This window comes from Oncorhynchus tshawytscha, linkage group LG06, assembly GCF_018296145.1.
Source record: "Oncorhynchus tshawytscha isolate Ot180627B linkage group LG06, Otsh_v2.0, whole genome shotgun sequence".
NCBI classification, from domain to species: Eukaryota; Metazoa; Chordata; class Actinopteri; order Salmoniformes; family Salmonidae; genus Oncorhynchus; species Oncorhynchus tshawytscha.
In genome coordinates this window covers 1,252,686-1,276,845 of record NC_056434.1, presented here as the reverse complement: position 1 = coordinate 1,276,845, position 24,160 = coordinate 1,252,686, and the positions used below count along the sequence as shown (strand labels likewise).

At 49.2% G+C, this 24,160-nt stretch overlaps 2 protein-coding genes across 4 annotated transcripts; both read left to right on the top strand.

The window, feature by feature from the left end:
* Positions 1–493: 493 nt before the first annotated feature.
* On the top strand, positions 494–16,733 carry chst7 (carbohydrate (N-acetylglucosamine 6-O) sulfotransferase 7). Of its 3 annotated transcripts, none has more exons than XM_042322797.1 (2): positions 494–1,874; positions 13,658–13,682. In XM_042322797.1, the coding sequence occupies exon 1, from the start codon at positions 605–607 to the stop codon at positions 1,850–1,852; it is 1,248 nt and encodes a 415-aa protein (XP_042178731.1). In that variant the 5' UTR covers positions 494–604; the 3' UTR covers positions 1,853–1,874; positions 13,658–13,682. The 3 variants fall into 3 exon arrangements, with proteins under 3 accessions (XP_042178731.1, XP_024278644.1, XP_042178730.1); XM_024422876.2 differs by lacking the exon at positions 13,658–13,682 and adding an exon at positions 6,523–6,827; XM_042322796.1 differs by lacking the exon at positions 13,658–13,682 and adding an exon at positions 16,262–16,733 and having other exon boundaries at positions 495–1,874.
* LOC121846703 (glutenin, high molecular weight subunit PW212-like) lies at positions 11,358–15,939 on the top strand. Its single transcript, XM_042323676.1, has 2 exons — positions 11,358–11,364; positions 13,997–15,939. Exons 1-2 carry the CDS (start codon positions 11,358–11,360, stop codon positions 15,937–15,939), a joined length of 1,950 nt encoding a protein of 649 aa, XP_042179610.1.
* Positions 16,734–24,160: the final 7,427 nt, after the last annotated feature.

Here is a 24,160-nt window from a genome sequence, read left to right as displayed (position 1 = left end):
TATGTGTGTTTTTCACCAGTACAGCGCAAAGTATTCAGACTGCTTGACTTTTTTTTGTAACCTTTATTTAATATTTATTTAACATGTATTTATTTCAAGTAAGCTAAGAACCCTTTTTTATTTACAATGATGGCCTATACAACTTTTCCCACATTTTGTTACAGCCTTATTCTAAAATGGATTAAATGACATTTTCCCTCATCAATCTACACACGATATCTCATAATAACAAAGCGAAAAGAAAACAGTTTTTTTGGAAGAAACCCCCCAGAAATATCTTATTTTCCATATGTATTCAGGCTCTTTGCTATAAGACTCTACATTGACATAGAAACATCTATATAGGCTTAGCTATACATAAATATGATTCGAAAAAAACGTTTTATTAAAAAATAAAATTAAAATAAGGCTACATGAATGCACACTAGACTGAAACTATATAACTGGGCTTTTATTTTGAACCTGTGACGGTGGGCTTTTATGTCGTCATTTGAATGGGCGTGTCTAAGTCATTTATTGTTAAACTCTTTCTTCTTGCTGGTTTTAGCCTTCACAGAGCGGCACCGAACCCAACAACAGCCCTGTCTATCTGTGAGAGAGGGAAATGAAAAGGAGGCTACAGAAGAAATACTTCATTTTAATTCTAGCATATTCCGTGTTACTTCTGTTAATTCCGTATATGCTGGACTACAGGAGTAAATCAGGGCATATTAAACATGGCAAGCAACAGCCGAGGTGCCCCGACCTCGATGTGTGGAATAACGGGGACAAGTTCAGCAACACTACGGGTACCGTGGAAGAGACGGTAGTCAACAGGAGCCAGTCTAAAATACACGTTTATTTACATGCTACATGGAGGACGGGGTCATCGTTCTTAGGAGAGTTATTCAATCAACACCCCGATGTGTTTTACCTCTACGAGCCCATGTGGCATATCTGGCAGGCTCTCTATCCAGGAGATGCGGTCAGTCTGCAAGGAGCCGTGCGTGATATGATGAAGGCGTTATTACGATGCGACTTCTCAGTTTTAAAACTGTACACAGGGAGCCAAAATATCACCACGTCTTTTATATTTGGATGGAGAAAGAACAAAGTGATCTGCTCGGAACCTCTATGCGAGGCGTACAAGAGAAACGACGTGGGATTAATCCAAGATGACGTCTGTGGAAAGTGTCCAAGGAAAGATATCAAAGAGTTGGAGAGGGAGTGCAAGAAGTACCGCGTCGTGGTAATCAAAGGTGTGCGGGTTCTGGACCTCGGTGTACTCGTCCCGTTAATGAGAGATCCCGCTTTAAATCTCCAGATCATTCAGCTGTTTAGAGACCCGCGGGCAGTGCACAATTCACGACTGAAATCGAAACAAGCTCTGGTCAAGGAGAGCATACAGGTACTGAGGAGTAAAAAACAGACGGAGAAATACAAGCGTCTACTGGTGCCAAACAACAGGGGGAACCGGGCAGAGAATTATGTCTCTAGCGCAATGGAGCTAATATGTGACAACTGGCTGAACGACATGATGCTCATGATGAACGCGCCCCCCTGGGTGAAGAGGAATTACATCAAGATCCGCTACGAGGACTTGGTTCTACACCCCATGGAGGAACTCAGGAGACTCTACAGCTTCTCCAAACTCTCCTCCTTTCCTGCCATGGATAAGTTCGTGTTGAACATGACCCACGGACACGGTTACTCCTCAGACAAACCGTTTGTAATATCGTCCAGGGACGCTAAGGAAGCCATCTTCGCATGGAGAGAGCGGTTGAACGTTGAGCAGATCTCCCAAGTGGAAGACTACTGCAGTGAGGTCATGAGACAACTGGGCTATCAGAAGAACAGTGTGGATCAAACATAGACATTACAGCATCAAGATGGAGGTATGTAGGCCTGTGATGATAATGGTTTGTAGGCCTGTGATGATAATGGTATGTAGGGCCTGTGATGATAATGATGAAGGTATGTAGGCCTGTGATGATGATGACGAAGGTATGTAGGCCTGTGATGATGATGACGAAGGTATGTAGGCCTGTGATGATGATGACGAAGGTATGTAGGCCTGTGATGATGACGAAGGTATGTAGGCCTGTGATGATGATGACAAAGGTATGTAGGCCTGTGATGATGATGACAAAGGTATGTAGGCCTGTGATGATGACTGAGGTATGTAGGCCTGTGATGATGACTGAGGTATGTAGGCCTGTGATGATGACTGAGGTATGTAGGCCTGTGATGATGATGATGATCGTTTGTAGGCCTGTGATGATGGTATGTAGGCCTGTGATGATGATGGTATGTGATGATGATGGTATGTAGGCCTGTGATAAATGGTTTGTAGGCCTGTGATGACGATGGTATGTAGGCCTGTGATGATGATGGTTTGTAGGCCTGTGATGATGATGACGAAGGTATGTAGGCCTGTGATGATGATGGTATGTAGGCCTGTGATGATGATGGTTTGTAGGCCTGTGATGATGATGGTTTGTAGGCATGTGATGATGATGGTATGTAGGCCTGTGTTTATGATGGTATGTAGGCCTGTGATGATGATGACGAAGGTACAGGCCTACAGCTCAGTGCTTTCAACATGTCAATACCTCTCACAAATACAATGAAGTGATGAAGTCAATCTCTCCTCCACATTGAGCCAAGAGAGATTGACATGCATGTCATTAATGTTAGCTCTCTGTGTACATCCAAGGGCCAACCGTGCTGCCCTGTTCTGAGTCCCTCTTTGTGGCACCTGACCACATGACTGAACAGGACCTGCCTTGTTGATAGTGTTAAGAAGGCAGAGCATCGCTTTATTATAGACAGACGTCTCCACAATATGTTTTGACCATGACAGTTTACGATCTAGTGTTATTCCAAGCAGTTTAGTCACCTCAACTTGCTCAATATCCACAGTATTCATGACAAGATTTAGTTGAGGTAGTGGATGATTTGTCACAAATGCAATTATTTTAGTTTTTTAAATATTTAGGGCAAACTTATTCCTTGCCACCCATTCTGAGATTAACTGCAGCTCTTTAAGTGTTGCTGTCATTTCAGTCACTGTAGTAGCTGATGCATTGAGTCATCTGCATACATGGGCACAGTCTTTAGCATAGACTGGAAAAAGTAAGGGGCCTAGACAGCTGCCCTGGGGAATTCCTGATTCTACCTAGATTATGTTGGAGAGGCTTCCATTAAAGAACACCCTCTGTGTTCTGTTTAGACAGGTTGCTCTTTATCCACAATTTACATTTTATTTAACCTTTTTATTTAACTAGGCAAGTCGGTTAAGAAACAAATTCTTATTCACATTGATGGCCTACCAAAAGTCAAAAGGCCTCCTGACATGTGTTGCAACACATGACAACATAGCTTGGTAGCATCACAACATGACACCACAGCATGGTAGCAACATAGCATGGTAGCAACACAACATGACAACATGGCATGGTAGCAACACATGACACCATAGCATGGTAGCAACAACATGACACCACAGCATGGCAGCAACACAACATGGCAGCAACACAACATGACCACAGCATGGCAGAAACACAACATGACAACACAACATAGCATGATAGCAACACATGACAACACAACATAGCATGGTAGCAACACAGCATGACAACACAACATGACAACATAGCATGTTAGCAACACAACATGACAACACAACATAGCATGGTAGCAACACACCACAGTATGGTAGCAACACAACATGACTCCACAGCATGGTAGCAACACAACATGATACCACAGCATGTCAGCAACACATGACCACAGCATGATAGCAACACACCACAACATGGTAGCAACACAACATGACAACACAACATAGCATGGTAGCAACACACCACAGCATGGTAGCAACACAACATGATACCACAGCATGTCAGCAACACATGACCACAGCATGATAGCAACACAACATGACAACACAACATAGCATGGTAGCAACACAACATGACAACACATTATAACAGGGGGTGTAAAACCATAACACATGTTTTTCCAACAACAGACTATGATCAATAATGTCAAAAGCCGCAAGAATTCTAACAAAAACAGACCCCACAATCGTTTTATCCTACATTTTTCACAGCCAATCATCATCAGTCATTTGTGTAACTGAGCTTGTTGAGTGTCCTTCCCTATAAGCGTTATTAAAGTCTGTTGTCAATTTGTTTACTGTAAAATAGCATTGTATCTGGTCAAACACCATTTTTTTCCAGAAGTTTACTACGGGTTGGTAACAGGCTGATTGGTCGGCTATTTGAGCCAGTAAAGGGGGCTTTACTATTCTTGGGTAGATAAATAACTTTCGCTTCCCTCCAGGCCTGAGGGCACACACTCTAGTAGGTTTAAATTGAAGATGTGGCAAATAGCGTCTGCTATTATTCCATCCAGATTGTCAGACCCTGGTGGCTTGTCATTGTTGATAGACAACAATAATTTGTTCTTCCATATTAACTTTACGGAACAAAAAATTAAAATGCTCGTCTTTCATAAGTCAGTTATACTTGTGTAGTGTCAGCGTTTGTTGCTGGCATGTCATCCCTAAGTTTGTCTTGCCAATGAAAAAATCATTGAAGTATGTCACGACTCCGACCGAAGGACACTCCCCTTCCCGTTCGGGTGGCGCTCGGCGGTCGTCGTCGCCGGCCTACTAGCTGCTACTGATTATTTCCTCCCCCTCCTTATGTGTTGATTGAGTGCACCTGTTTTGAATTAGGTAGTAGGCTTTATTAGTCAGTCGACCCGCAGAGTTCCTTGTGCGGGATTAATTATTGTGACCATCTGTTTAGTGTACTTGTGTGCACGTCTATGGGTTTTGTGTTTTTCCCATTTTGAGGGTTTTCCCTGGACCGTTTTAAGTCCCCCTGTTTGGGGGCATTTGTTGGTTCATTACGCCCTGTGTGTTCGTGAGGGTTGGTTTATGTTCGCCGTTTGTCGGTGCATTAAAATAGCACTCACCTGAACTCTCTGCTTCCTGCGCTTGACTCCTCACCCACTACACTCAGATCGTTACAAAGTAGTTGGAAAGATCAGTGGGTTTTGTGATGAATGAGACATCTATTTCAATAAATGGATGTAATTTAAGGTGCTCCAAAGCTTTTTATTTATCTTTGTCTCATAGTGTCGTTTCTTCCCCTTTCTATTCAGTTTAGTCACATGATTTCTCAAATTGCAGTACGTTTGCAATTTTGATTATACAGCCAGACTTATTTGCCATCTATTTTGCCTCATCCCTCTACACCATACCAGTTTTCTATTCCTCATCAATCCACAGGGATATAACAGTTTTTACAGTCATTCTCTTAATGGGTGCTTATTAGTAACTGGGATAGGCAAATGTGTCAAGTGCAGCGTCTGGTTGCTCCTCATTACACACCATAGACCAGCAGCGTCTGGTTGCTCCTCATTACACACCACAGACCAGCAGCGTCTGGTTGCTCCTCATTACACACCACAGACCAGCAGCGTCTGGTTGCTCCTCATTACACACCACAGACCAGCAGCGTCTGGTTGCTCCTCATTACGCACCACAGACCAGCAGCGTCTGGTTGCTCATCATTACACACCACAGACCAGCAGCGTCTGGTTGCTCATCATTACACACCACAGACCAGCAGCGTCTGGTTGCTCCTCATTACACACCACAGACCAGCAGCGTCTGGTTGCTCCTCATTACACACCACAGACCAGCAGCGTCTGGTTGCTCCTCATTACACACCACAGACCAGCAGCGTCTGGTTGCTCCTCATTACACACCACAGACCAGCAGCGTCTGGTTGCTCCTCATTACACACCACAGACCAGCAGCGTCTGGTTGCTCCTCATTACACACCACAGACCAGCAGCGTCTGGTTGCTCCTCATTACACACCACAGACCAGCAGCTCTGGTTGCTCCTCATTACACACCACAGACCAGCAGCGTCTGGTTGCTCCTCATTACACACCACAGACCAGCAGCGTCTGGTTGCTCCTCATTACACACCACAGACCAGCAGCGTCTGGTTGCTCCTCATTACACACCACAGACCAGCAAATATGATTTACATCAACAACATAGGAATCACAACAAAACGTCTTATATGACCTCTTATACACTATATAAGTTCCAGCCTTTGGAACTTAGGTTTTCCTGGTTATGGCTACTATATTGTGATCACTACATCCAATGGACCTGGATGCTGCTTTAGAGCCGAGTTCTGCAGCATCAGTAAAGATGTGATCAATACATCAATACATGTTGCTGTTTTCATTCCTGTGCTGTTTACACTTTAAAGCTTTTCCTTGAGTGGGCAGCTTGATGAAAGCTGGTCAATATTTAAATCACCCAGAAAATATACCTCTCTGTTGATGTCACATACATTATCAAGCATTTCACACGTTATCCAGATACTGACTGTTAGCACTTGGTGGTCTATAGCAGCTTCCCACCAGAATGGGCTTTAGGTGAGGCAGATGAACCTGTAGCCATATTACTTCAACAGTATTTAACATGAGATCCTCTCTATTCTTCACAGGAATGTGGTTCTGAATACAAACAGCAACACCTCCACCTTTGGCATTTCTATCTTCTCTGTCAATGTTATAACCTTCTATTGCTACCACTGTATCATCTAAGGTATTATGAATGTAATCTGTTACTAGCAAATTATTGACTTGATGAACCTTGTTTCTTAAGCTACATATATTACCACGGGCTATTTTTAACACATTTCTGGGATGCTTGGTTGTTTTTATTACTTTACTGGGAAGCTTAGCAGAGGTAGACAGACATACTCATGTGTTTTTTTTTTATTAATGCAGGGTGAGATGCACACAGTGGTCTTCCTATAGGACACACCACCTCAGTGGTCTTCCTACTAGGACACACCTCCTCAGTGTTAACAGTGGTCTTCCTACTAGGACACACCTCCTCAGTGGTCTTCCTACTAGGACACACCACCTCAGTGTTAAGTGGTCTTCTTACTAGGACACACCACCTCAGTGGTCTTCCTACTAGGACACACCTCCTCAGTGTTAAGTGGTCTTCCTATAGGACACACCACCTCAGTGGTCTTCCTACTAGGACACACCTCCTCAGTGTTAACAGTGGTCTTCCTACTAGGACACACCTCCTCAGTGTTAACAGTGGTCTTCCTACTAGGACACACCTCCTCAGTGTTAACAGTGGTCTTCCTACTAGGACACACCTCCTCAGTGTTAACAGTGGTCTTCCTACTAGGACACACCTCCTCAGTGTTCAGGTCTTTAGGACACACCACCTCACTAGGACACACCTCCTCAGTGTTAACAGTGGTCTTCCTACTAGGACACACCACCTCAGTGTTAACAGTGGTCTTCCTACTAGGACACACCACCTCAGTGGTCTTCCTACTAGGACACACCACCTCAGTGGTCTTCCTACTAGGACACACCACCTCAGTGGTCTTCCTACTAGGACACACCTCCTCAGTGTTACAGTGGTCTTCTTACTAGGACACACCACCTCAGTGGTCTTCCTACTAGGACACACCTCCTCAGTGTTAACAGTGGTCTTCCTACTAGGACACACCACCTCAGTGGTCTTCCTACTAGGACACACCTCCTCAGTGTTAAGTGGTCTTCCTAGGACACACCATAGGACACACCACCTCAGTGGTCTTCCTACTAGGACACACCTCCTCAGTGTTAACAGTGGTCTTCCTACTAGGACACACCTCCTCAGTGTTAACAGTGGTCTTCCTACTCAGTGGGGACACACCTCCTCAGTGTTAACAGTGGTCTTCCTACTGGGACACACCACCTCAGTGGTCTTCCTACTAGGACACACCTCCTCAGTGTTAACAGTGGTCTTCCTACTAGGACACACCACCTCAGTGTTAACAGTGGTCTTCCTACTAGGACACACCTCCTCAGTGTTAACAGTGGTCTTCCTACTGGGACACACCACCTCAGTGTTAACAGTGGTCTTCCTACAGGACACACCACCTCAGTGGTCTTCCTACTAGGACACACCTCCTCAGTGTTAACAGTGGTCTTTCTATAGGACACACCACCTCAGTGGTCTTCCTACTAGGACACACCACCTCAGTGTTAACAGTGGTCTTCCTACTAGGACACACCACCTCAGTGGTCTTCCTACTAGGACACACCTCCTCAGTGTTAACAGTGGTCTTCCTACTAGGACACACCACCTCAGTGTTAACAGTGGTCTTCCTACTAGGACACACCTCCTCAGTGTTAACAGTGGTCTTCCTACTAGGACACACCACCTCAGTGTTAACAGTGGTCTTCCTACTAGGACACACCACCTCAGTGTTAACAGTGGTCTTCCTACTAGGACACACCACCTCAGTGGTCTTCCTACTAGGACACACCTCAGTGTTAACAGTGGTCTTCCTACTAGGACACACCTCCTCAGTGGTAACAGTGGTCTTCCTATTGGACACACCTCCTCAGTGGTAACAGTGGTCTTCCTACTGGGACACACCACCTCAGTGGTCTTCCTACTAGGACACACCTCCTTAGTGCTAACAGTGGTCTTCCTACTAGGACACATCTCCTCAGTGTTAACAGTGGTCTTCCTACTAGGACACACCACCTCAGTGTTAACAGTGGTCTTCCTACTAGGACACACCACCTCAGTGTTCAGTGGTCTTCCTACTAGGACACACCACCTCACACACCTCAGTGTTAACAGTGGTCTTCCTACTAGGACACACCACCTCAGTGTTAACAGTGGTCTTCCTACTAGGACACACCTCCTCAGTGTTAACAGTGGTCTTCCTACTAGGACACACCACCTCAGTGTTAACAGTGGTCTTCCTACTAGGACACACCACCTCAGTGTTAACAGTGGTCTTCCTACTAGGACACACCTCCTCAGTGTTAACAGTGGTCTTCCTACTAGGACACACCTCCTCAGTGTTAACAGTGGTCTTCAGTGGTCTTCCTACTAGGACACACCTCCTCAGTGTTAACAGTGGTCTTCCTACTAGGACACACCTCCTCAGTGTTAACAGTGGTCTTCCTACTAGGACACACCACCTCAGTGTTAACAGTGGCCTTCCTACTAGGACACACCTCCTCAGTGTTAACAGTGGTCTTCCTACTAGGACACACCACAGTGGTCTTCCTACTAGGACACACACCTCAGTGTTAACAGTGGTCTTCCTACTAGGACACACCTCCTCAGTGGTAACAGTGGTCTTCCTATTGGACACACCTCCTCAGTGGTAACAGTGGTCTTCCTACTGGGACACACCACCTCAGTGGTCTTCCTACTAGGACACACCTCCTTAGTGCTAACAGTGGTCTTCCTACTAGGACACATCTCCTCAGTGTTAACAGTGGTCTTCCTACTAGGACACACCTCAGTGTTAACAGTGGTCTTCCTACTGGGACACACCACCTCAGTGGTCTTCCTACTAGGACACATCTCCTCAGTGTTAACAGTGGTCTTCCTACTAGGACACACCTCCTTAGTGCTAACAGTGGTCTTCCTACTAGGACACATCTCCTCAGTGTTAACAGTGGTCTTCCTACGAGGACACACCACCTCAGTGTTAACAGTGGTCTTCCTACTAGGACACACCTCCTCAGTGTTAACAGTGGTCTTCCTACTAGGACACACCTCCTCAGTGTTAACAGTGGTCTTCCTACTAGGACACACCTCCTTAGTGCTAATAGTGTAACTCTGGTTCATAGGCACATGATTACTGCAGGCAATAGCTGTAGGATCAACAGAGGCTTTCAGGCAGTTAGAGGGACATATATTTGGTGACGTACATTGTGTCTACCAACACCCCTGGTGTAATGTACATTTGCCTGAAGCATTATGACAACTCAGCGTCACAATGGTAGGGATTAACTGAGCTGGGCTTGGGTCTTTAATAAGTCATTGTCTCAACGCAGCCTTATAATGCAGATTAACAGCAACAAGATATCATGATGAAACAGCAGTTTGAATTTGTTATTCTAATGGTCATATTGGTAACAATAAATAGTGATGTAGTCTTTTCAACATTTTATTAGTGAAAAAGCTGTGTGCATTAATTAAATAGATTCCTGGGGATCACTGTCCCAAGCCAATGCATATCTCCGGAGTAGGCGGTAGGCCTATTTCACTGTAGTCAGGGAATGGACTCTGTTCCATGTCAGTTAGTATCTAAGTCCTGACTAACCACTAGAGTCCACAGACTATGAAGTAATCACACACAACCACAGGAGTGTCTGATATCTCACACATATCTGTTATCACACATTAATTAACCGGTTGAACAAGCCAAGTTGTGCCCTCCGCTCTGCGGTGACTATGTCCAACCCAGTATTATTAGAAATATCACCTCAGTCTGAGATCATCATGAAACATCTCAGGATGAGATCAATGGATTGTAGAACCACACTAGTACTGCAGTAAGACCCATAGACCCACTAGTACTGCAGTAAGACCCATAGACCCACTAGTACTGAAGGTAAGACCCATAGACCCACTAGTACTGCAGTAAGACCCATAGACCCACTAGTACTGCAGTAAGACCCATAGACCCACTAGTACCGCAGTAAGACCCATCTCACAGTACCGCAGTAAGACCCATAGACCCACAAGGACAGTAAGACCCATAGACCCCTAGGACCGCAGTAAGTAGCTAGGACAGTAAGACCCATAGACCCACTGCAGTAAGACCCATAGACCCACTAGGACTGCAGTAAGACCCATGACCCATAGTACTGCAGTAAGACCCATAGACCCACTGTACCGCAGTAAGACCCATAGACCCACTAGTACAGCAGTAAGACCTATAGACCCACTAGTACTGCAGTAAGACCTATAGACCCACTAGTACTGCAGTAAGACTTATAGACCCACTAGTACTGCAGTAAGACCTATAGACCCACTAGTCAGTAAGACCCATAGACCCCAGTGCAGTAAGTAATGACCCACTAGGACCCAGTAAGAAGACCCACTAGTACCGCAGTAAGACAGACCCACTCACCGCAGTAAGACCCACAGACCCATAGTAGGGACCCACAGACCCACTGAGCTGGGCTTGGCAGTAAGACCCATTAATAAGTCATTGACCCACAACGCAGCCTTATAATGCAGATTAACAGCAACAAGATATCATGATGAAACAGCAGTTTGAATTTGTTATTCTAATGGTCATATTGGTAACAATAAATAGTGATGTAAGACTTTAGACCAACATTTTATTAGTGCAGTAAAAGACTGTGTAAGACCCATTAATTAAATAGACCCCTAGGGGACCCACAGACCCACTGACCCAGTAAGACCCAATGCATATCCCAGTAAGAGTAGGCGGTAAGGACCCACTAGGACCGCAGTTAGACCCACTAGGACCGTCAGTAAGGAATGGACAGTAAGACCCTAGTTCCATAGGTCAGTAAGACCCATAGATCTAAGTCCTAAGACCCTAACCACTAGGAGAGTCCCAGACTATGAAGTAAGAATAGACCCACACAGTAAGACCCAGACCCACAGGAGTGACCCTAGACCCATATCTCACACATATCTAAGTTATCACACATAAGAATTAACCAGTAAGAACAAGACCCACTAGTTAAGTAGACCCACTCCGCTAAGACCCTAGACCCACTAGGTAAGACCCTAGACCCACTAGTCCAGACCCAGTATTATAAGAAATATCACCTCAGTCTGAGATCATCAGTGAAACATCTCAGGATGAGATCAAGGACCGCAGTAAGATTGTAGAACCCACAGTAAGACCCTAGACCCACTGCAGTAAGACCCATAGACCCACTAGTACCGCAGTAAGACCCATAGACCCACTAGTACTGCAGTAAGACCCATAGACCCACTAGTACTGCAGTAAGACCCATAGACCCACTAGTACTGCAGTAAGACCCATAGACCCACTAGTACTGCAGTAAGACCCATAGACCCACTAGTACTGCAGTAAGACCCATAGACCCACTAGTACTGCAGTAAGACCTATAGACCTAGTACAGTAAGTACCCACGCAGTAAGACCCATAGACCAGTAAGACCCACAGTACCGCAGTAAGACCCATAGACCCACTAGTACCGCAGTAAGACCCATAGACCCACAGTAAGACCCATAGACCCACTACCCACAGACCCGCAGTAAGACCCATAGACCCACTAGGACCGCAGTAAGACCCATAGACCCACTAGGACCGCAGTAAGACCCATAGACCCACTAGACCGCAGTAAGACCCAGTAGACCCACTAGTACCGCAGTAAGACCCATAGACCCACTAGTACCGCAGTAAGACCTATAGACCCACTAGTACTGCAGTAAGACCTATAGACCCACTAGTACCGCAGTAAGACCCATAGACCCACTAGTACCTGCAGTAAGACCCATAGACCCACTAGTACTGCAGTAAGACCCATAGACCCACTAGTACCGCAGTAAGACCCATAGACCCACTAGTACCGCAGTAAGACCCATAGACCAGTAAGACCCATAGACCCACTAGGACCGCAGTAAGACCCATAGACCCACTAGGACCGCAGTAAGACCCATAGACCCACTAGTACCGCAGTAAGACCCACTAGACCCAGTAAGACCCTAGACCCACTAGGACCGCAGTAAGACCCATAGACCCACTAGGACCGCAGTAAGACCCATAGACCCACTAGGACCGCAGTAAGACCCATAGACCCACTAGGACCGCAGTAAGACCCATAGACCCACTAGGACCGCAGTAAGACCCATAGACCCACTAGGACCGCAGTAAGACCCATAGACCCACTAGGACCGCAGTAAGACCCATAGACCCACTAGGACCGCAGTAAGACCCATAGACCCACTAGACCCACAGACCGCAGTAAGACCCATAGTAAGACAGTAAGACCCATAGACCCACTAGGACCGCAGTAAGACCCATAGACCCACTAGGACCGCAGTAAGACCCATAGACCCACTAGGACCGCAGTAAGACCCCATAGACCCACTACCGCAGTAAGACCGCAGTAAGACCCTAGACCGCATAGACCCACTAGTACCGCAGTAAGACCCATAGACCCACTAGTACCGCAGTAAGACCTATAGACCCACAGTACCGCAGTAAGACCCATAGACCCACTAGGACCGCAGTAAGACCCATAGACCCACTAGTACCGCAGTAAGACCCATAGACCCACTAGTACCGCAGTAAGACCCATAGACCCACTAGTACCGCAGTAAGACCCATAGACCCACTAGTACCGCAGTAAGACCCATAGACCTCACAGTACCGCAGTAAGACCCATAGACCTCACAGTACCGCAGTAAGACCCATAGACCCACTAGTACCGCAGTAAGACCCATAGACCCACTAGGACCGCAGTAAGACCCATAGACCCACTAGGACCGCAGTAAGACCCATAGACCCACTAGGACCGCAGTAAGACCCATAGACCCACTAGGACCGCAGTAAGACCCACTAGGACCGCAGTAAGACCCATAGACACACTAGGACCGCAGTAAGACCCATAGACCCATTAGTACCGCAGTAAGACCTATAACTGACCAGTTTAACATCATCACAACACACCTCCAGCACGTCAGAGGGTAGACTGTACTATGTAGGCTTTACTGAGTCCTTCTGACGGGAAACGGAATGGTAGGGAAGTATTTCTTCCTCATTTATTTAAAAAATGTTTTTTTCACCTTTATTTAACCAGGTAGGCCAGTTGAGAACAAGTTCTCAATAACAACTGGGACCTGGCCAAGATAAAGCAAAGCAGTGTGACAAACAACACAGAGTTACACATAAACAAACGTACAGTCAATAATACAGTAGAAATATCCATGTACAGTGTGTGCAAATAGAGTAAGGTTAGGGAGGTAAGGCACTAATGAGGGACTGACGTTTATAAAGGCCTCTGGTGGGGAGGGGGGGTTGGCAGGGACTGAATCACACCCCCAGGCAGCAGCAGGCCTGCCCTGCTGGCGAGAACTGAACATAGGGACCATTGTATGAGTCTGGGCTCAGCCTGTCACCACACATCTCCTCTGACAAGCCCAGCCTTCAGGGCCAGGGGGGAGGGAGGCCAGCACCAGACACCAGGGCCAGGGGGAGGGAGGCCAGCACCAGACACCAGTCACAGGGGAGGGAGGCCAGCACCAGACACCAGTCACAGGGGAGGGAGGCCAGCACCAGACACCAGTCACAGGGGAGGGAGGCCAGCACCAGACACCAGTCACAGGGGAGGGAGGCCAGCACCAGACACCAGTCACAGGGGAGGGAGGCCAGCACCAGACACCAGTCACAGGGGAGGGAGGCCAGCACCAGACACCAGTCACAGGGGAGGGAGGCCAGCACCAGACACCAGTCACAGGGGAGGGAGGCCAGCACCAGACACCAGTCACAGGGGAGGGAGGCCAGCACCAGACACCAGTCACAGGGGAGGGAGGCCAGCACCAGACACCAGTCACAGGGGAGGGAGGCCAGCACCAGACACCAGTCACAGGGGAGGGAGGCCAGCACCAGACACCAGTCACAGGGGAGGGAGGCCAGCACCAGACACCAGTCACAGGGGAGGGAGGCCAGCACCAGACACCAGTCACAGGGGAGGGAGGCCAGCACCAGACACCAGTCACAGGGAGGGAGGCCAGCACCAGACACCAGTCACAGGGGGGGAGGCCAGCACCAGACACCAGTCACAGGGGGGAGGCCAGCACCAGACACCAGTCACAGGGGAGGGAGGCCAGCACCAGACACCAGTCACAGGGGAGGAGGGAGCCAGCACCAGACACCAGGGGGGGAGGGAGGCCAGCACCAGTCACCAGTCACAGGGGAGGGGAGGCCAGACCAGACACCAGTCACAGGGGGGAGGCCAGCACCAGACACCAGTCACAGGGGAGGAGGCCAGCACCAGACACCAGTCACAGGGGAGGGAGGCCAGCACCAGACACCAGGGGAGGGAGGCCAGCACCAGACACCAGGGGAGGAGGGGACCAGCACCAGACACAGGAGGAGGGAGACCAGCACCAGACACCAGGGGAGGGGAGGGAGACCAGCACCAGTCACCAGTCACAGGGGAGGAGGCCAGCACCAGACACCAGTCACAGGGGAGGAGGCCAGCACCAGACACCAGTCACAGGGGAGGAGGCCAGCACCAGACACCAGTCACAGGGGAGGGAGGCCAGACCAGACACCAGTCACAGGGGGAGGAGGCCAGCACCAGACACCAGTCACAGGGGAGGAGGCCAGACCAGCACCAGACACAGGGGGGAGGAGACCAGCACCGGTCACAGGGGAGGAGGCCAGACCAGCACCAGTCACAGGGGGGAGGGAGACCAGCACCAGACACAGGGGGGAGGGAGACCAGCACCAGTCACAGGGGAGGAGGGAGACCAGCACCAGTCAGGGGAGGAGGGAGTCACAGGGGAGGAGGGAGACCAGCACCAGTCACCAGTCACAGGGGAGGAGGGAGACCAGCACCAGTCACCAGTCACAGGGGAGGAGGGAGACCAGCACCGGTCACAGGGGAGGAGGGAGACCAGCACAGGGGAGGAGGGAGACCAGCACCGGACACAGGGGAGGAGGGAGACCAGCACCGGGCACAGGGGAGGAGGGAGACCAGCACCGGGACACAGGGGAGGAGGGAGACCAGCACCTGGCACAGGGGAGGAGGGAGACCAGCACCAGGCACAGGGGAGGAGGGAGACCAGCACCAGACACAGGGGAGGAGGGAGACCAGCACCAGACACAGGGAGGAGGGAGACCAGCACTAGACACAGGGAGGAGGGAGACCAGCACCAGACACAGGGGAGGAGGGAGACCAGCACCAGACACAGGGAGGAGGGAGACCAGCACCAGACACAGGGGAGGAGGGAGACCAGCACCAGACACAGGGGAGGAGGGAGACCAGCACCAGACACAGGGGAGGGAGACCAGCAGGTCTGTAAGCCGTCACCTTTCACAGAGTGGAGGAGGTGGGAGGCTGTTACTACCCATTGAGCAGCAGGCCTGTTACTACCCATTGAGCAGCAGGCCTGTTACTACCCATTGAGCAGCAGGCCTGTTACTACCCATTGAGCAGCAGGCCTGTTACTACCCATTGAGCAGCAGGCCTGTTGAGCAGCAGGCCTGTTACTCCATTGAGCAGCAGGCCTGTTACTACCCATTGAGCAGCAGGCCTGTTACTACCCATTGAGCAGCAGGCCTGTTCCTACCCATTGAGCAGCAGGCCTGTTACTACCCATTGAGCAGCAGGCCTGTTATTTTAGCTTGAGAAGGAATTTGCTAACTTTAGCTGTGCCATTTTTTCCTTTTCATCCAGGTGCCTGAAATTGATGGGAGAAACTATGATGTCAGGACTGGTGCCAAGGGAAGAGGAACTGGGAAGCAGCTAGACTGTTATAGGGTCGGTTTTCTTCAGCCAATCCTGTATGAACTGAAGGAGAGAGGATACACAGGGAGGGAGTCTGTCACGGGCTGGACAGAAGCATGTCAACATGAAGAGGACTTAGAGGGACAGAATTGTGCTTGAGATGCTAAAATGAGTTGTGCTTCCTGTTTGTGGATCTGTCAAAAGTGTTTGATACTGCTTTTTTTATTGAACAAGTTGTCCTCCACTGGCCTGAGCTCATGACATCAATCACGATGTCCTGAGTCCGAATTTCTTGAAGTACGTAAAGGTGTTCCCCAGGGATCGATACTAGAACCTGCTCTTTTCATTATTTATATAAATGCTATTGGTAAATTTGTTTAATAAAATAATTTAACTCCTGTTTAATACGGGGGCAACTACATGTTGTTTTCAAGTTCTCTCTAATGATCTCAGACCAGGCCCATAAATCAGCCTGTAGTGTCCGTGCCCCTTATGTGAGGAGTGATCTACAATACACTTTAAATTGGAGGAATTGATGCCTCTAGAGCATTTCAGACAGTTATTAGGTCAGCTTTTTACTGACAAATGTGTCTTTTTATAATTCAAATCAAATCAAATTTATTTATATAGCCCTTCGTACATCAGCTGATATCTCAAAGTGCTGTACAGAAACCCAGCCTAAAGCCCCAAACAGCAAGCAATGCAGGTGTAGAAGCACGGTGGCTAGGAAAAACTCCCTAGAAAGGCCAAAACCTAGGAAGAAACCTAGAGAGGAACCAGGCTATGTGGGGTGGCCAGTCCTCTTCTGGCTGTGCCGGGTGGAGATTATAACAGAACATGACCAAGATGTTCAAATGTTCATAAATGACCAGCATGGTAATAATAAGGCAGAACAGTTGAAACTGGAGCAGCAGCACGGTCAGGTGGACTGGGGACAGCAAGGAGTCATCATGTCAGGTAGTGCTGGGGCATGGTCCTAGGGCTCAGGTCCTCCGAGAGAGAGAAAGAAAGAGAGAATTAGAGAGAGCATATGTGGGGTGGCCAGTCCTCTTCTGGCTGTGCCAGGTGGAGATTATAACAGAGCATGGCCAAGATGTTCAAATGTTCATAAATGACCAGCATGGTCAAATAATAAGGCAGAACAGTTGAAACTGGAGCAGCAGCACGGCCAGGTGGACTGGGGACAGCAAGGAGTCATCATGCCAGGTAGTCCTGAGGCATGGTCCTAGGGCTCAGGGTCCTCCGAGAAAGAGAGAATGCACACTTAGATTCATACAGGACACCGAATAGGACAGGAGAGGTACTCCAGATATAACAAACTGACCCTAGCCCCCCGACACAAACTACTACAGCATAAATACTGGAGGCTGAGACAGGAGGGGTCAGGAGACACTGTGGCCCCATCCGAGGACACCCCCGGACAGGGCCCAACAGGAAGGATATAACCCCACCCACTCTGCCAAAGCACAGCCCCCACACCACTAGAGGGATATCTTCAACCACCAACTTACCATCCTGAGACAAGGCCGAGTAGAGCCCACAAAGATCTCCGCCATGGCACAACCCAAGGGGGGGCGCCAACCCAGACAGGATGACCACAACAGTGAATCAACCCACTCAGGTGACGCACCCCCTCCAGGGACGGCATGAGAGAGCCCCAGTAAGCCAGTGACTCAGCCCCTGTAATAGGGTTAGAGGCAGAGAATCCCAGTGGAAAGAGGGGAACCGGCCAGGCAGAGACAGCAAGGGCGGTACGTTGCTCCAGAGCCTTTCCGTTCACCTTCCCACTCCTGGCCAGACTACACTCATTCATATGACCCACTGAAGAGATAAGTCTTCAGTAAAGACTTAAAGGTTGAGACCGAGTTTGCGTCTCTGACATGGGTAGGCCTACCGTTCCATAAAAATGGAGCTCTATAGGAGAAAGCCCTGCCTCCAGCTGTTTGCTTAGAAATTCTAGGGACAATTAGGAGGCCTGCGTCTTGTGACCGTAGCGTACGTGTAGGTATGTACGGCGGGACCAAATCAGAGAGATCGGTAGGAGCAAGCCCATGTAATGCTTTGTAGGTTAGCAGTAAAACCTTGAAATCAGCCCTTGCTTTGACAGGAAGCCAGTGTAGAGAGGCTAGCACTGGAGTAATATGCTAAAAAATGTTGGTTCTAGTCAGGATTCTAGCAGCCGTATTTAGTACTAACTGAAGTTTATTTAGTGCTTTATCCGGGTAGCCGGAAAGTAGAGCATTGCAGTAGTCTAACCTAGAAGTGACAAAAGCATGGATTAATTTTTCTGCATCATTTTTGGACAGAAAGTTTCTGATTTTTGCAATGTTACGTAGATGGAAAAAAGCTGTCCTTGAAATGGTCTTGATATGTTCTTCAAAAGAGAGATCAGGGTCCAGAGTAACGCCGAGGTCCTTCACAGTTTTATTTGAGACGACTGTACAACCATTAAGATTAATTGTCAGATTCAACAGAAGATCTCTTTGTTTCTTGGGACCTAGAACAAGCATCTCTGTTTTGTCCGAGTTTAAAAGTAGAAAGTTTGCAGCCATCCACTTCCTTATGTCTGAAACACATGCTTCTAGCAAGGGCAATTTTGGGGCTTCACCATGTTTCATTGAAATGTACAGCTGTGTGTCATCCGCATAGCAGTGAAAGTTAACATTATGTTTTCGAATAACATCCCCAAGAGGTAAAATATATAGTGAAAACAATAGTGGTCCTAAAACGGAACCTTGAGGAACACCGAAATTTACAGTTGATTTGTCAGAGGACAAACCATTCACAGAGACAAACTGATATCTTTCCGACAGATAAGATCTAAACCAGGCCAGAACTTGTCCGTGTAGACCAATTTGGATTTCCAATCTCTCCAAAAGAATGTGGTGATCGATGGTATCAAAAGCAGCACTAAGGTCTAGGAGCACGAGGACAGATGCAGAGCCTCGGTCCGATGCCATTAAAATGTAATTTACCACCTTCACAAGTGCCGTCTCAGTGCTATGATGGGGTCTAAAACCAGACTGAAGCATTTCGTATACATTGTTTGTCTTCAGGAAGGCAGTAAGTTGCTGCGCAACAGCCTTTTCTAAAAATTTTGAGAGGAATGGAAGATTCGATATAGGCCGATAGTTTTTTATATTTTCTGGGTCAAGGTTTGGCTTTTTCAAGAGAGGCTTTATTACTGCCACTTTTAGTGAGTTTGGTACACATCCGGTGGATAGAGAGCCGTTTATTATGTTCAACATAGGAGGGCCAAGCACAGGAAGCAGCTCTTTCAGTCTGACAGAAAGACGACATGGTTTAGCTGCCTGACAGAAAGACGACATGGTTTAGCTGCCTGACAGAAAGACAACACGGCTCTCCAGAGGGCAGTGAGGTCTGCACAATGCATCACCGGGGGAAAACTACCTGCCCTCCAGGACACCTACAGCACCTGGTCACAGGAAGGCCAAAAAGATCATCAAGGACAACAACCACCCGAGCCACTGCCTCCTCACCCCGCTTCCATCCAGAAGGAGAGGTCAGTACAGGTGCATCAAAGCAGGGACCGAGAGACTGAAAAACAGCTTCTATCTCAAGGCCATCAGACTGTTAAACAGCCACCACTAGCAGAGAGGCTGCTGCTAACATAAAGACTTGAAATCATTGTCCACTTTAGTAAATGGAACACTAGTCACTTTAATAATGTTTACATATCTCACATTACTCATCTCATATGTATATACTATATACTGTATCCTTCACTATTCTTTACTATCTATTGCATCTTAGCCACTCTGTCTCTGCTCATCCATATAGTTTATACTTATATTCTCATCCCATTCCTTTACAAGATTGTTAGATATTAGATTTTGTTGTGGAATTGTTAGATATGACATGTTAGATACTGCTGATCTAGAAGCATTTCACTACACTCACAATAACATCTGCTAATAATGTGTATGTGACCAATAACGTCTGCTAACCATGTGACCAATAACATCTGCAAACCATGTGACCAATAACTTCTGCTAACCATGTGACCAATAACATCTGCTAACCACGTGACCAATAACATCTGCTAACCATGTGACCAATAACATCTGCTAACCATGTGACCAACAACTTCTGCTAACCATGTGTATGTGACCAATAACATCTGCTAACCATGTGGCCAATATAATGTGCTAACCATGTGTATGTGACCAATAACATCTGCTAACCACGTGTATGTGACCAATAACATCTGCTAACCATGTGTATGTGACCAATAACATCTGCTAACCATGTGACCAATAACATCTGCTAACCATGTGACCAATAACTTCTGCTAACCATGTGACCAATAACTTCTGCTAACCATGTGTATTTGACCAATAACATCTGCTAACCATGCGACCAATAACATCTGCTAACCATGCGACCAATAACATCTGATTTGGGTTAGCTGCCTTACAGAGGGGGATCACGTTGGTTTGTGCTGCCATCTCATAGGACGAGAGGCCTAATCCTTCCATCCAGTAGGCTATGCTCTATCCGTCCGTCGGCCAATCAGCCAGGCCCTGTCCTTCCGTCCCGGTCACTGGTGTCATCAGCACTAATCCGTCTTCAATCCCCAGAAAAGACAACAAGGCCACAGTCATAATAAGCCTCAGCCTGACTCGGGGTGGCTCCAGCTGGCCCTACCTGCCCTGGCCCTACCTCCCCTACCCTGGCCCTACCTGCCCTAGCCTGACCTGCCTGGCTCCAGCTGACCCTACCTCCCCTCCCCCTGCCCTGGCCCTACCTCCCCTCCCCCTGCCCTGGCCCGACCTGCCTGGCTCCAGCTGGCCCTACCTCCCCTCCCCTGGCCCGACCTGCCTGGCTCCAGCTGGCCCTACCTCCCCTCCCCCTGCCCTGGCCCTACCTCCCCCTGCCCTGGACCGACCTGCCTGGCTCCAGCTGGCCCTACCTCCCCTCCCCCTCCCCTGGCCCGACCTGCCTGGCTCCAGCTGGCCCTACCTCCCCTCCCCCTGCCCTGGCCCTACCTCCCCTCCCCCTCACCCTGCCCTGGCCCTACCTCCCCTCCCCCTGCCCTGGCCCTACATCCCCCTGCCCTGGCCCGACCTGCCTGGCTCCAGCTGGCCCTACCTCCCCTCCCCCTGCGCTGGCCCTACCTCCCCTCCCCTGCCCTGGCCCTACCTCCCCTCCCCCTGCCCTGGTCCTACCTCCCCTCCCCCTGCCCTGGTCCTACCTCCCCTCCCCCTGCCCTGGCCCGACCTGCCTGGCTCCAGCTGGCCCTACTCCCCCTGGCCCTGCCCTGGCCCGACCTGCCTGGCTCCAGCTGGCCCTACCTCCCCTTCCCATGCCCTGGCCCGACCTGCCTGGTTCCAGCTGGCCCTACCTCCCCTCCCCCTGCCCTGGCCCAACCTGCCTGGCTCCAGCTGGCCCTACCTCCCCTCCCCTGCGCTGGCCCTACCTCCCCTCCCCCTGCCCTGGTCCGACCTGCCTGGCTCCAGCTGGCCCTACCTCCCCTCCCCTGCCCTGGCCCTACCTCCCCTCCCCTGCCCTGGTCCGACCTGCCTGGCTCCAGCTGGCCCTGTCCTGGCCCTACCTCGCCCCTGGCCTGCCTGGCTCCAGCTGGCCCTGCCCAGGCCAAACCTTGCCCCTGGTCTGTCTGGATGGCTCCAGCAGATGAGTGTGGTTTCCAAGGTGTACAACATAGGAGAGGAGATAAGCCATAGAGCTTTAAAATGAACAACTGTATGGAGTCAACAGTTGTCCCCCTTCCTTCCCCCTCCCCCACCCTCCTTCCCCCACCCCCACCCCCACCCTCCTTCCCCCACCCCCTCCCTCCCCAGTCTACCACAGGAATCCAGCCAGCTGCAGCTCCACTGTTACTGAAAACACTCTCACATTAGTGTTAAATACAGAAATACCTGGGGTACCAGACCAGCCCACCAACCAGCCATCCAGCCAGACCAGCTCACCAGCCAGCCATACAGCCCACCAGCCAGCCATCCAGCCCACCAGCCATCCAGCCAGACTAGCCCACCAGCCATCCAGCCATTCAGCCCACCAGCCATCCAGCCAGACCAGCCATCCAGCCAGACCAGCCATCCAGCCATTCAGCCCACCAGCCATCCAGCCAGACCAGCCATCCAGCCAGACCAGCCATCCAGCCAGACCAGCCCCCAGCCAGCCAGCCAACCAGACCAGCCTTCCAGCCACCAACCATCCATCCAGCCATCCACCAGCCCACCAGCCAGCCAACCAACCAACCAGCCAGCCAGCCAGACAGCCATCCAGCCAGCCAACCAGCCAGACCGCCATCCAGCCAGCCAACCAGCCAGCCAACCAACCAACCAGCCAACCAACCAACCAGTCATCCCAGCCAGCCAACCAGCCATCCAGCCAACCAACCAGCCAACCAACCAGCCATCCAGCCAACCAACCAGCCATCCAGCCAACTAATCAGCCATCCAGCCAACCACCAGCCATCCAGCCAACCAACCAGCCAGCCAGCCAGCCAAACCGCCAGCCAACCAACCAGCCAACCAACCATCCAGCCAACCAACCAACCAACCAGCCATCCAGCCAACTAATCAGCCATCCAGCCAACCAACCAGCCATCCAGCCAACCAACCAGCCAGCCAGCCAGCCAAACCGCCAGCCAACCAACCAGCCAACCAACCATCCAGCCAACCAACCAGCCAGCCAGCCAACCAACCAGCCAGTCCGCCAACCAACCAGCCAACCAACCAGCCAGCCATCCAGCCAGCCAACCAAGCAGCCAGCCAACCAGCCATCCAGCCAACCATCCAGCCAGACCGCCAGCCAGACCGCCTTCTCCAAGACATTCAAGCCAGGCAGACACAGAACTGCTGACAACCATTACATGACGCGTTAAATCCATGAGTTATACCAAACATTTCATTAGCCTTTATTCACAGACCGCGTAGAGACTACCATTACATGAATCATCCAGCCACACACATACACTGAGTGCACAAAACATTAGGAACACCTGCTCTTTCCATGACAGACCGACCAGGTGAATTCAGGGTATGGTAGTAGGTGCCAGGTGCACCGGTTTGTGTCAAGAACTGCAACGCTACTGGATTTTTCACACTCAACAGTTTCCTGTATGTATCAAGAATGGTCCACCACCCAAAGGACATCCAGACAACTTGACACAACTGTGGGAAGCATTGGAGTCGACATGGACCAGCATCCCTGTGGAACGCTGGACACCCCGTAGAGTCCATGCCCCGACTAATTGAGGTGGTTCTCAGGGCAAAAAAGGGTGCAACTCAATATTAGGAAGGGGTTCCTAATGTTTTGTACTTTCAAAGTAGATTGGGACTATTGATTCAACTTGAATGTAGTGCTGTCTGTAATCATATTGATTCAACCTGAATGTAGTGCTGTCTGTAATCATATTGATTCAACCTGAATGTAGTGCTGTCTGTAATCATATTGATTAAACCTGAATGTAGTGCTGTCTGTAATCATATTGATTCAACCTGAATGTAGTGCTGTCTGTAATCATATTGATTCAACCTGAATGTAGTGCTGTCTGTAATCATATTGATTCAACCTGAATGTAGTGCTGTCTGTAATCATATTGATTCAACCTGAATGTAGTGCTGTCTGTAATCACATTGATTCAACCTGAATGTAGTGCTGTCTGTAATCATATTGATTCAACCTGAATGTAGTGCTGTCTGTAATCATATTGATTCAACTTGAATGTAGTGCTGTCTGTAATCATATTGATTCAACCTGAATGTAGTGCTGTCTGTAATCATATTGATTCAACCTGAATGTAGTGCTGTCTGTAATCATATTGATTCAACTTGAATGTAGTGCTGTCTGTAATCATAT

What these genes read in the sequence shown, in the direction of transcription:
- chst7 (XM_042322796.1), top strand. Translation starts at nt 605, where the DNA reads ATGAAAAGGAGGCTACAGAAGAAATACTTCATTTTAATTCTAGCATAT.